This window comes from Neomonachus schauinslandi, chromosome 14 (assembly GCF_002201575.2).
Source record: "Neomonachus schauinslandi chromosome 14, ASM220157v2, whole genome shotgun sequence".
In the NCBI taxonomy this organism is placed as follows: domain Eukaryota; kingdom Metazoa; phylum Chordata; class Mammalia; order Carnivora; family Phocidae; genus Neomonachus; species Neomonachus schauinslandi.
Window position 1 is genome coordinate 63,471,911 of NC_058416.1, and position 12,118 is coordinate 63,484,028.

General features: G+C 40.6%; 1 protein-coding gene across 1 annotated transcript in view; it reads left to right on the top strand.

The window, feature by feature from the left end:
- PIEZO2 (piezo type mechanosensitive ion channel component 2) overlaps positions 1–12,118 on the top strand; it is a 500,927-nt gene that overhangs the window by 238,887 nt on the left and 249,922 nt on the right. Inside the window, exon 4 of the mRNA XM_044921024.1 lies at positions 8,670–8,712. Coding sequence (XP_044776959.1) covers positions 8,670–8,712 — 43 coding nt within the window. The remainder of the gene's footprint in view (positions 1–8,669; positions 8,713–12,118) is intronic.

Genomic DNA, 12,118 nt, shown 5'->3' on the forward strand with positions numbered 1-12,118 from the left:
AGAGGAATGTTGAAAAAGAAAAGCAAAGCCGGCGGCATCACAATTCCGGACTTCCAGCTCTATTACAAAGCTGTCATCATCAAGACAGCATGGTACTGGCACAAAAACAGACACATAGATCAATGGAACAGAATAGAGAGCCCAGAAATGGACCCTCAACTCTATGGTCAATTCATCTTTGACAAAGCAGGAAAGAATGTCCAATGGAACAAAGACAGTCTCTTCAACAAATGGTGTTGGGAAAATTGGATAGCCACATGCAGAAGAATGAAACTGGACCATTTCCTTACACCACACACAAAAATAGACTCCAAATGGTTGAAAGACCTCAATGTGAGACAGGAGTCCATCAACATCCTAAAGGAGAACACAGGCAGCAACCTGTTTGACCTCAGCCGAAGCAACTTCTTCCTAGAAACATCGCCAAAGGCAAGGGAGGCAAGGGCAAAAATGAACTATTGGGACTTCATCAAGATAAAAAGCTTTTGCAAAGCAAAGGAAACAGTCAACAAAACCAAAAGACAACTGACAGAATGGGAGAAGATATTTGCAAATGACATATCAGATAAAGGGCTAGTATCCAAAATCTATAAAGAACTTATCAAACTCAACACCCAAAGAACAAAGAATCCAATCAAGAAATGGGCAGAAGACATGAACAGACATTTTTCCAAAGAAGACATCCAAATGGCCAACAGACACGTGAAAAAGTGCTCAATATCGCTCGGCATCAGGGAAATCCAAATCAAAACCTCAATGAGATACCACCTCACACCAGTCAGAATGGCTAAAATTAACAAGTCAGGAAACGACAGATGTTGGCGGGGATGTGGATAAAGGGGAACCCTCCTACACTGTTGGTGGGAATGCAAGCTGGTGTAACCAGTCTGGAAAATAGTATGGAGGTTTTTCAAAAAGTCGAAGATAGAGCTACCATATGATCCAGCAATTGCACTACTGGGTATTTACCCCAAAGATACAAATGTAGGGATCCGAAGGGGTACGTGCACCCTGATGTTTATAGCAGCAATGTCCACAATAGCCAAACTGTGGAAAGAGCCAAGATGTCCATCGACAGATGAATGGATAAAGAAGAGGTGGTATATATATACAATGGAATATTATGCAGCCATCAAAAGGAATGACATCTTGCCATTTGCAACGACGTGGATGGAACTGGAGGGTATTATGTTGAGTGAAATAAGTCAAACAGAGAAAGACATGTATCATATGATCTCACTGATATGAGGAATTCTTAATCTCAGGAAACAAACTGAGGGTTGCTGGAGTGGGGGGTGGGGTGGGAAGGATGGGGTGACTGGGTGATAGACACTGGGGAGGGTATGTGCTCTGGTAAGCGCTGTGAATTGTGCAAGACTGTTGAATCTCAGATCTGTACCTCTGAAACAAATAATGCAATATATGTTAAGAAAAAAAAAAAGAAGAAGAAGGTAGCGGGAGGGGAAGAATGAAGCGGGGGAAATCGGAGGGGTAGACGAACCATGAGAGACGATGGACTCTGAAAAACAAACAGGGTTCTAGAGGGGAGGGGGGTGGGAGGATGGGTTAGCCTGGTGGTGGGTACTGAGGAGGGCACATTCTGCATGGAGCACTGGGTGTTATGCACAAACAATGAATCATGGAACACTTCATCTAAAACTAATGATGTAATGTATGGGGATTAACATAAGAATAAAAAAAAAAAAAGAAAAGAGGATTTAAAAAAAAGAAGAAGAAAAAAGGAAGAGAATGTGATCAGGCAGGAGACTAGAACAAAACCATACACTGGAGATTAAGGGTATATTTTGATCTGTTAGAAGAAACTGTATCTCAAAATTTTAAAGAGAGAACAACTTATATATATATGCCAAAAATAAGCATAAATACTATGAAAGGATAGAATATGACTCTAAAAATGAAAAATAAAAATCTTTTTTGTAAAAAAGGGATTGATAAGATGTTGGTTGAAAAAGGGAAAAAGAAAAATTAAAAAAAAAAAGACAGTTAAAAAAAAATTAACTTTGAAAGACTAAAGAATCATGGTAAAAAAGCCATGGATTCTATGTGCATTATTCCCCTAGTGCTGGAGTTCTTCCGTTCTCATTGATCGGTAAACTTGGTCTTGGCTGGCTGTTCTCGCTGATCTTCTGGGGGAGGGGCCTGTTGCCATGGTTCCCAAATGTCTTTGCCAGAGGCGGAAGTGCCCCGCCCTTGCCCGGACCGGGCTAAGTAATCTGCTGGGGTTTGCTCTTGAGAGCTTTTGTTCCCTGCAAGCTTTCCCTACAGCTTTGGAGGCCGAGAGTGAAAATGGCGGCCTCCCAATCTCCGCCCCGGAGGAGCCAAGAACTTGGGGCCCCGCTTCTCAGTGAGCCCCCAGAGAAAAGCCGTCAGTCACTCCCGTCTCCCCAGTCTCCGGCTGCACTCCGTGCTCACCCGGCCTGTGACCAAGCGTTTCTGTCTCTGGCACCCGACTCATTGTGGGGTCTCCAAACCCAGTAGATCCCTGTGGTGCGCTCCTGCCCCACTCCTGCAAGGGAAGGAAGGTGAGTCTCCCCAGATCTGCCGCTTTTTGGGTCCCTGCTGGAGGAGCACTGGCCCGACTGTGTTGCGGATCACGGTTTATGGCAACCCCGAGCTGAAAGCCCGCGCCTTGGCTCCGTCTCTGCAGCCGACTTCCCTGCTCCGATACCTGGGAGCTCTGCCGCACTCAGGCATCCCCGGTCTTTCTGTGACCCCCAGGGTCCTGAGACCACGCTGTCCCAGAGGGTTCCACCCCCCACTTAGCCACCAGAGTGACGTCTCAGTGGAGCCGACTTCTAAAAGTTCCGATTTTGTGCTCCGCGGCTCTATCACTTGCCAGAAGCGGCCGACGGAGGGCCCCCCCCCCACCGTCTATCCTGAATATTGCCTTGGATTCACTTCTCCGCACATCCTACCTTCTAGAAAGTGGTCACTTTTCTGATGAGAGAGTTGTTGCTCTTCTTTTCTTCGATCTCCTGTTGAGTTTGTAGGTGTTCAGAATGGTTTGATCTCCATCCGGCTGAATTCCTGGGACCAGATGAAATCCAGGTCTCCTACTCCTCCGCCATCTTGCTCCACCCCCCCCTTATGATTTTCTTAATAACATTTTCTTTTCTCTATCTTACTTCATTGTAAGAATACAGTATAGAATACATGTAACATGCAAAATAGTTGTTAATGTGATTGGTAAGGCTTCAGTCAATAATAGGCTATTAGTAGCTAGGTTACTGAGGAGTCAAAAATTATATGTGGATTTTCAAATGCACAGGGGTCAGCACCACTAACCCCCACATTGTTCAAGGTCAACTGTATATTATTTTACAAATAAGGAAAAATACAAAGCTGTTTATTTTGAAATGCATATTGTCAATCATATGTTCTATATAAACCACCATATTGTTAGCAACAATGAAGAATTCTGACCGTTATTTATGAACGATTGACCCTAGATGAAGTAAAATTAAGACATATTATGAAAAGAACTGACAAAGGGTAGTGAAATGAAAACCCAAGAATGCAACTGAATGACAGTTACTGTGTACTAAAGGGGTGTGTCATCTATTTACTAATGACAGAGCAGAAGATGATGGGCATTACAAGAGTACTAGGTAGAGGTGAAAATGATTTTTAAAATATATAGATCATTTAATATGAAAATTATTAAATAAGGGATGATGAAAATTTTTTTTTCTTATCTCTTATCTTTTACAGTTACTTTTAACCAATTAATGACAAATCTCATCTGGGAATTAGGACTCAAAAAATTTTTAGGTCTCACCATTTAACCCAAAGTGCTGTAGTCATGCTCACTGACTGGGAAAGTTGCATTACTTGGGTTCATGTCATTCATTAGAGCAGCCATTTCTGTGGTTTAATAGATTTTAGCTACAATTCAACACCAGAGCATCTTAATATTTGCAAAGTAAAATATCACTACTGGCCCATTGGGAAGATCTATTTTTCTCCTAGAATTTCACATTATGGTCAACATTTGATACATGGTTAAATCTTGACAGAGTAGACGTGAAAATCTTTTGAAGAGTTAAATATAGGGGCACCTCGGTGGCTCAGTGGGTTAAGCATCTGCCTTCAGCTCAGGTCATGATCCCAGGGTCCTGGGATCAAGTCCCGTATTGGGCTCCCTGCTCAGTGGGAAGTCTGCTTCTCCCTCTCCTCCTGCTGCCTCTCCCCACCGGCTTGTGCTTTCTCTCTCACTCTCTCTCTCTCTAGTAAATAAATAAAATCTTTTAAAAAAAGAGTTATAAATAATGTAAATGGAGCTTCCACCAGAAAACTTCGAAGTGGTATCATTTCCGGATATTTGTGTTTGATCACCAGTTTCTGTGCCAGGTTACATGTTCAGCAGCCTGGCAGGCCCTGTGATATATAAAAATACTTCCATTTTTATAGGAATGTGCTGGCAAAAATCTACCACTTCTATGAATTATTAGTCCTTTTCTGCTAATTATTTTGAAAAATGCAGAGGTGCAGGTCCAAGTTCAAGTGGCTCTCAACATCTGAGACATACCGGGTATAAAACTGCTGAAAATCTCTGCCTCATTTGGCTACCAGTTTCACCACTGCATTATGAAGCCTAGAGGAAAAATCCAGTTTCTTTCTTCTTGTATTAGAAACTGAACAAGTTGATTGAAAGAATGATTGAGAACAGTAATCACAGAGGAAATGTGATAATAAAGCAAGTAACCAATTTACAACATAAAGATAGATTTTTGCATTTTCTTTAATGTTTATGAAAAACAGAAAATTACAAGCTGAAAGGGACCTGGTTGCAAACCTTGGGACTCCTATGTCTGGTTTCAGGGGACAGGTAAATCCCTGTGATTTTAAATGACTACTACAAAAGATTAGAAGAAGTAAAAATGAATCAGCCATGTCCCCTTATCTTCAAGAGACATATTGGCATGTGGCCTTCTGTCTATGTGTATTTGTACAAACTGAACTCCTGCTGGGCATGCTGAGTGCTAAACAACATTAACATAGGGAAAGTCACAGGTCCTGGATGGAAGATGGTGTGGAAAATTGTTTGATGATATAACTTCTCCTAGAGGCTCTCACGTGCTATTAAAGTTAATAATCAGACATGCAAAACTTTGTAGAATTAAAAAATTGTTTTGAATTCCATATTATAGCCAGATCAGGGTGACAGACGAATGATAGCAAGGAGAGTAAGGAAAGGAAAATGAAGAAGGAAGGAAAGAGGAGAATACAGCCCCCAAAGGATGACAAGGCCATGGTGAAAGAAGTTCAGAGCTCTGGGGTCCTGAATCTCCTGGATTTCCTGGCCTGCTGAGGAGCCCCAGCAGAATCAGCTCATTGGCCTGGGGAAGGTAGCTCCCAAGAAAAGAAGTTTCCATAACTTCTTTCTCTTATGGAAAGAACTGGAGCTTGGATCTGCAGAGGCCAATAGGAAAATGGGGGGCGCGAGGGAGGGAGAGAGGGAAAGAGGGAGAGAGAAGAGATAGGTAGAGTTTTGTTTGTAAAGGAGCGACTGCTGATTGATGTATTCAAGGAGGAAATGTCCTGAGCTCCTAGGCATGGGGGTCCCCCCACCTCCTTGGAGTGTCAGCACTGCAGGGTGCCAAAGGGCATTTTGTCGCCATGGACACACAGGACATGAGATACAGGAACTTGCTTTGCAGACCGAATGACCTTGAGTCTAGGGTGTGTTTGTAGCTTCTGGATGCTGTGATGCTCCGTTCCAGATTTCAGTTCTGTTGTTGGATGTTGGTGCTATCAAGGGGACATTTGGGAAATGAGGAATCATAATTCATTATTTCTAACTTCATCTACAATTGGAAAGGAAAAATCCTTCTAAGCTTTGGGCCCATTTCTCTATGCTATATATTTTTCTCTTCGTTGTTACTGTCCTTTGCTTTCCCCTGAAGAATGTAACATGTTTTAGACTGCTCCATATTATAAATCTCATTTAAAAAGTGTTGAATCAAGGAAGTCTGCCAGCTACTTTTGTTTTCCCTACTTTTCTCTCCCTGTTGGACTGCTCCAGCAAAGGGGAATAATATTACCTTACCATGTAAAACATGGTTAATGGCTTTAAAAGAATTCCCCAACAACAGAATAATGAGCTGCCAAAAATATTCTTGGTGCCAAGGGATCTGCATATGTCTGTTCCATTTATTGTGTGTTTCTCATTTCATCATGACTAAGTGCTCACAAAAAACATAAAAACCCAAACCTCTAGGGTATGTGGTGTTTGAGCAAAGAAACCATATTTTAATATATTCAGTCCTATACCTAACATAGTAAGATGATTAGTAGAGTATCAACAGCAAACAAAGATGAATGCCTGTTGTACGTAAGATGCTCATATTATCAATTACATTAATATCTAGCTACTAGAAGGAAGTCATTTTTCTACCATCTCTGCTGTGCTTAGTTGAAAATGTTTATTCTAAGGAGTACGGGAAGTTTCACAACAAAAACTCGTGTTCTGCTTATTTGAGTAAGTTTACTTTTCTAAGAAATGTGAAGATGGAACCTATTTCTTAATTAAAATTTCATGTTTTAAAAGCCTGACAGTGCAGTATCACAAAATGATTTCTTTTTATTTTACCTTGATAATAGATTGAGTCTATTAAGAAGGGGGGAGTTTCTTAAAAACGTATTTAAAACATCAATTTAAGAATACACTGAGCAGATCTGGGGGAAAAAAATAAAAATGTAGAAAAAAATGTAAAGGTGCTTTGTTTCTCCCTAGAAGCAAGTCAAGAAGAATAGCATCTGAACCCCCTCACCAAGCACTCCAGCCTCCCCTAGACCCTTCGCACTTGGTCTGAGCCCAGACTGTCTGGTTCTCACTTGGCAGGAGACTCTTAATCTCCCCCACTTCTCTGTTTGGGCCAGGCAGTTGCCTGCTGTCTTTATGTGGTTTCTGAATAGGTTATGTTACGTTTTGCCAGTGTCTTAATTGGTAGTATCTCTGGGGCAGGATAATTGTCTTCCAAGAATTCCTGAGATAGGGATTTTGAATTGTCTTGCATGTGATTCACAGGACAGATAACATTCATATAGGCCTCCTCCCCTGGACCAGGAGCCATGGAAATTCCTGGGCTGGTTAACTAAAATTCCATGACTTTGACTCCTACTCAGCAAAGCATGTTGGAATTCAATTGGGTAAGAGTGACTTCATCTGAGGAGATAAGCCTGAATCTGCTTTAAATGTGTGTGTGTGTGTGTGTGTGGTGTGTGTGTGTGATTCATATCCAAAATGTAATCCTTTAGTATGTATCATATTTACTTAAAATGCTTCATCATAACCAAGTATATGAACCCAAAGCGCACAGTGAAACACAATGTTCATGCTCTCTTGGGACTAGCTCAGTCCTCAGAGAGGGCCTGGGGAAAATACTGCATAATCTCCTGTCTTTCCAGAAGACTAATGCCTAAGAGACACTGAGTTGTCACCTGACAGTAAAGCGTTGGAGGCAGAGTTCTCAAGAAAGAAACATAGCACCATCCTAGTTAACTGTGACTAGAGAAAAAGAAGCAAGGTAGATCTTTAGCTGCCTCTGGAGACCCAGTGCTGCATCTACCATTTCCCATTTGCAAAAATAAATTGCACAGAAAGACAGTGATTATCTGCTGTGATTATCAAGCAATCAGTGCATAGCACAACTCACGAATTTCGGGCTAGGTGGGTGTTTACTGAAATCAAAACAATTTTGCCATTGATTAATGTAAAATATAAAACTATGGGTTTAGTACAAACCCTTAACTTTTATTAATGCAGAGTTTTTATTAAAGTGGTCAAGTACTCAGAAAATTATTATGCCTGTAATGTAGGGAAGAACTATTACATGAAAAAATTATAGAAAATCTTTTTTTTAATTTTTTAAATTTAATTAAATTAATTAATTTATTTTTTAAGATTTTATTTATCTATTTGACAGAGAGAGACACAAGCAGGGGGAGTGGGAGAGGGAGAAGCAGGCTTCCCACGGAGCAGGGAGCCTGATGCGGGGCTCAATCCCAGCACCCTGGGATCATGACCTGAGTCAAAGGCAGACGCTTAATGGCTGAGCCACCCAGGCGCCCCTGAAAATCTTTTTTTTAAACCCAACTGTTCTTTTATGGATTTGGATATAGTACTCTTCAAATCATGTTACTGGAAACAGTATTTTTGCATTCAAGAGACTCCTGATTTAAATGTTTAGCTTTAAAAAGAAAGAAAAGCTAATCCTTGTGCTTCAACAATGGTGAGATAAACACCTGGTGTAGTGAGTTGGACCTTCAGAGAGCCATCTAGCTTTCCATGTGCTCCACGAAACGCTGAATTTTAAAGAGTTCCACTTACACTATGCTGTTGCATTAATTTTGACAGGAGAGTTTTACTCATGTTATTGTGACACATTCACACGTTTAGAGAATGTTTTCGTGGCCTGCAGCGTGACCGGAGGAACATGATGGAGAGCTTTGTCACATTGCACGTTATGTGGACTGTTCTCCAAAGGTCTATTTGGAGACTGGAGGTGGAGAACAGTGCATCTGAGGGAAAACTCATCCCACTTAACTCTAGAACCAAGTATGTACCAGGGTGTGCAAAACCAGGACAGAACTAACTGCATGCTTGGTGTGCATCAATTAATTATGTTCTTTCCTTCTGTTTGTAGGCTCCACATGGGAAAAGACATTTCGGCAGATTGGCTTTGAAAGGTAAGCAGGATTTAGTGTGTTAGCATGTCTTCACTTTTAGGTTCTCATGCCCTGCTTCATTCTAAGTAATTTACTGATGATAAATCAGTGGTCTCACCAAGTTTGTTCCAAAGTAGCCCTTTGTGTTATAAATTTTTCCCTGCCTGCACGCAGAGGAATTTACATGAAAATCCTCTTAAACCAGGAAAGAGCACCAAAGGTGAGTTGTCTAACTGGAGAACTCTATGAAGTCGTTTGGTCTTTTCTAGCTTTATCACTGCCTATGTCATATCAGTTCTATAGTTTTCGCACAAAACGATGTATATTGATATTGACATCGTCCCTGTCATCAGAATTGTTAGGTCTTATCCACTCCAAGTTGAAAGCTGGGATCATGGCACTCCTAGCTAAAAGCTCCTAAAATGGACTCATTATAACATCAGACAAAGTCGAGGTAGGGTCGGTAAGGTTACTATCCCACCTGCCTTGGAACTCAGTGGCAGCCTGTGGGACAGATCCCTCCCAGTGGCGTTTAGTGTCTTCTCTGGAGCTCGCTGCATCGGTACAGCTATTGGAATAGAGAAAATGATTTTTTTAATTTAATTTTATTATGTTATGATAGTCACCATATGATACATCATATTGTTTTCATATAATAACCAGTGCTCCATGCAGTACGTGTCCTCCTTAATACCCATCACCAGGCTAACCCATCCCCCCACACCCCTCCCCACATTCTTGTTTTGGTTTTTTTTGAGAAAATGATTTTAATTTCTTTTTTTAAATCTAAAAGCAGATTTTGACTAGTTCTTTTTATCATATTGAAAACCTGTTCTTATGTGTATTAATCAAGCTGACCGAGTGCTTAGAGAAATGATAAAATACTGGGCGCCTGGGTGGCTCAGTTGGTTAAGCGGCTGCCTTCGGCTCAGGTCATGATCCTGGAGTCCCGGGATCGAGTCCCGCATCGGGCTCCCTGCTCGGCGGGGAGTCTGCTTCTCCCTCTGACCCTCCTCCTTCTCATGCTCTCTGTCTCTCATTCTCTCGGTCTCAAATAAATAAAAATAAAATCTTTAAAAAAAAAAAAAAAAGAAATGATAAAATACTTTAAAATGCCTTTCTCCAGTAGCAAGAGAGAATAGCTCAGCACAAGGCTGACTGTGGTGGCATTTCCTGTACCATTTTTTATTTGATTCAAAGATTTATTTCTTTCTCTACATAAACTCCCACTGAATCAGCACCATGGCCGTAGGTCTCACAGGAAGGCTATTGCAGGAGGTTGGCTTGAGTTGGGCAGATCTCAAAGGCCAACTTAAAGCATAAAAAATCATGTCACTCCTTCATTTCGTGTGAAGTCTTTTCCCAAAGCAGCTTTCTCTTGATTCTCTCTTCATATTATGACAAACACAGAAGCAAAGGGGAGAGAATAACAAATTGAACATCATTATCCAGCTTCAGTAGGACTTTGTCATCCTTCCTTTGTCTATTTTGGGGGCAGTAGGGGTTAAAATATTTTAAAGGAAATCTCAGACGTCATGTCATTTTGTCCCTACATAGGTTGAGGACACATCTCTGAAAAAAAAAAAAAGTGGGTATTTTCTTCCAGAATCATGATGCCACTATCATGCCAGATACAAATAACAGTAAGTCCTTGGCATCATGTAGTATCCAGTCGATGTTTACATTTCCTGACCATTTCAGAAATGTCATAGCGCAGGTACTGGTTTGAATCGCCATGCTACTGAAGCCCACACATTCCAGCTTGTTGCTACAGCTCGAGTAACAATTCCCTCCCAGCTTCATTTTGTTTTTTTTTCATGTCATTGACTTGTCAAGAAACCTGGTCAGTTGTTGGAAGGTCTCACATTCTGGATTTGTCAGTTTGTGGTATTGTTTATCTTGTTATTCTATCCCCGTTTCACTTACATTCACTTTGTTCCCTTTTGGTCACGGGGAACAACTTCACATTGACTTTTTGTCCTTTTGACACAGGACCACCAGTCTTTGATAGTTTCTATGTTTCTAGTGCAACTAGATGTACAAGCCCATCCAGTATTCCAGACCTGACAAGGAGCCTCTTTTCTTTGTGGAGAATGGTATTTTGAAATCACAGTCTAAATACTAGGGACCCTCATCATATCTGGACTGTCATGTTTCTGGGCTGTTTCAATATATTTTAGAGCTAGAAAATACCTTTTTTATTTTTTTTAAGATTTTTTTCTTTATTCATTTGAGAGAGCAAGACCATGAGCAGGGTGAGGGTGAGAGGGAGAGGGACAGACTCCCCACTGAGTGGGGAGCCTAACTCAGGGCTCAGTCCCAGGACCCAGGGACCATGACCCGAGCTGAAGGCAGATGCTTAACTGACTAAGCCACCCGGGCACCCTGAAAATACCTTTTTTAAATAAAAAAATAACCTGAATTCTTACATTATTTCCAAGTCAAACATAGCCTTACAGAATTTTTAACTTCTCTGGCACCACATTTGCATTTATTTTCTTTTTCACTAAAAATCTTGGTTCTTAACAAAACTTACTTATTTTAATGTATATATATTTTTTAAAAATACAAACACTAATATTACCACTCGTAATAGAAATATTAAATGAAGTTTTTATTTTTTTTTTGTTTTTTGAAAAGATTTATTTATTTGAGAGAGAGAGAGTGCTTGCGGTCGCATGCAAGTGGGAGGAGGGGCAGAGAGAGAGACTCCCCTGCAGACTCCCTGCTGGGCATGGAGCCCGACTCAGCTCGATCTCACAACCCATGAGATCATGACCTGAGCCAAAACCAAGAAGTTGAATGCTTAACTGACTGAGCCACCCAGGCACCCCAAGAATATTAAATGAAGTTTTAAAATTTGCTTTCGGTCTTCATTTTATATTACATTAAATATGTACAATTAAAGACTCAAAACTTAAGTTGCTTAAGTTTGTTTTTTTTTTTCCTATGTGGTCATATTCTAACTTTTATATATAATTTGGTTCATTTGTTTCTGAATCTTTTCAATTTTAATGGATTTTTAAAATTTCATTTTATTTTTGAATATATAACATTTATATGTCTCCAAGTACAAATTATATGTTTATATATATATATATATATAAAGTGTTTTCAGAGGAATGTCACATGCATCCCCTGCCCCCGCATCCTATGCCTTCTTCCTTCCCCAGTTGCATGGTTATTAGCTTTTGGTTTAAGCTTTCAGTGTTTATTTTCACATATGCAAGCTGATACTTGCATATAACTGTATCCTCGCCCTGTTCTTGTGTGAAGAGTGGCATAGTATATATATTATTCTGCCCTTTGATTTTTTTCACCAGGAGTATATCATAGAAATCATTCCCCATCAGTGTATATAGGTATTCCTCACTCCATTAACTCGCAGTTTCCACTCCTTTAGGTGGATGAGCCAATATAAAGGATG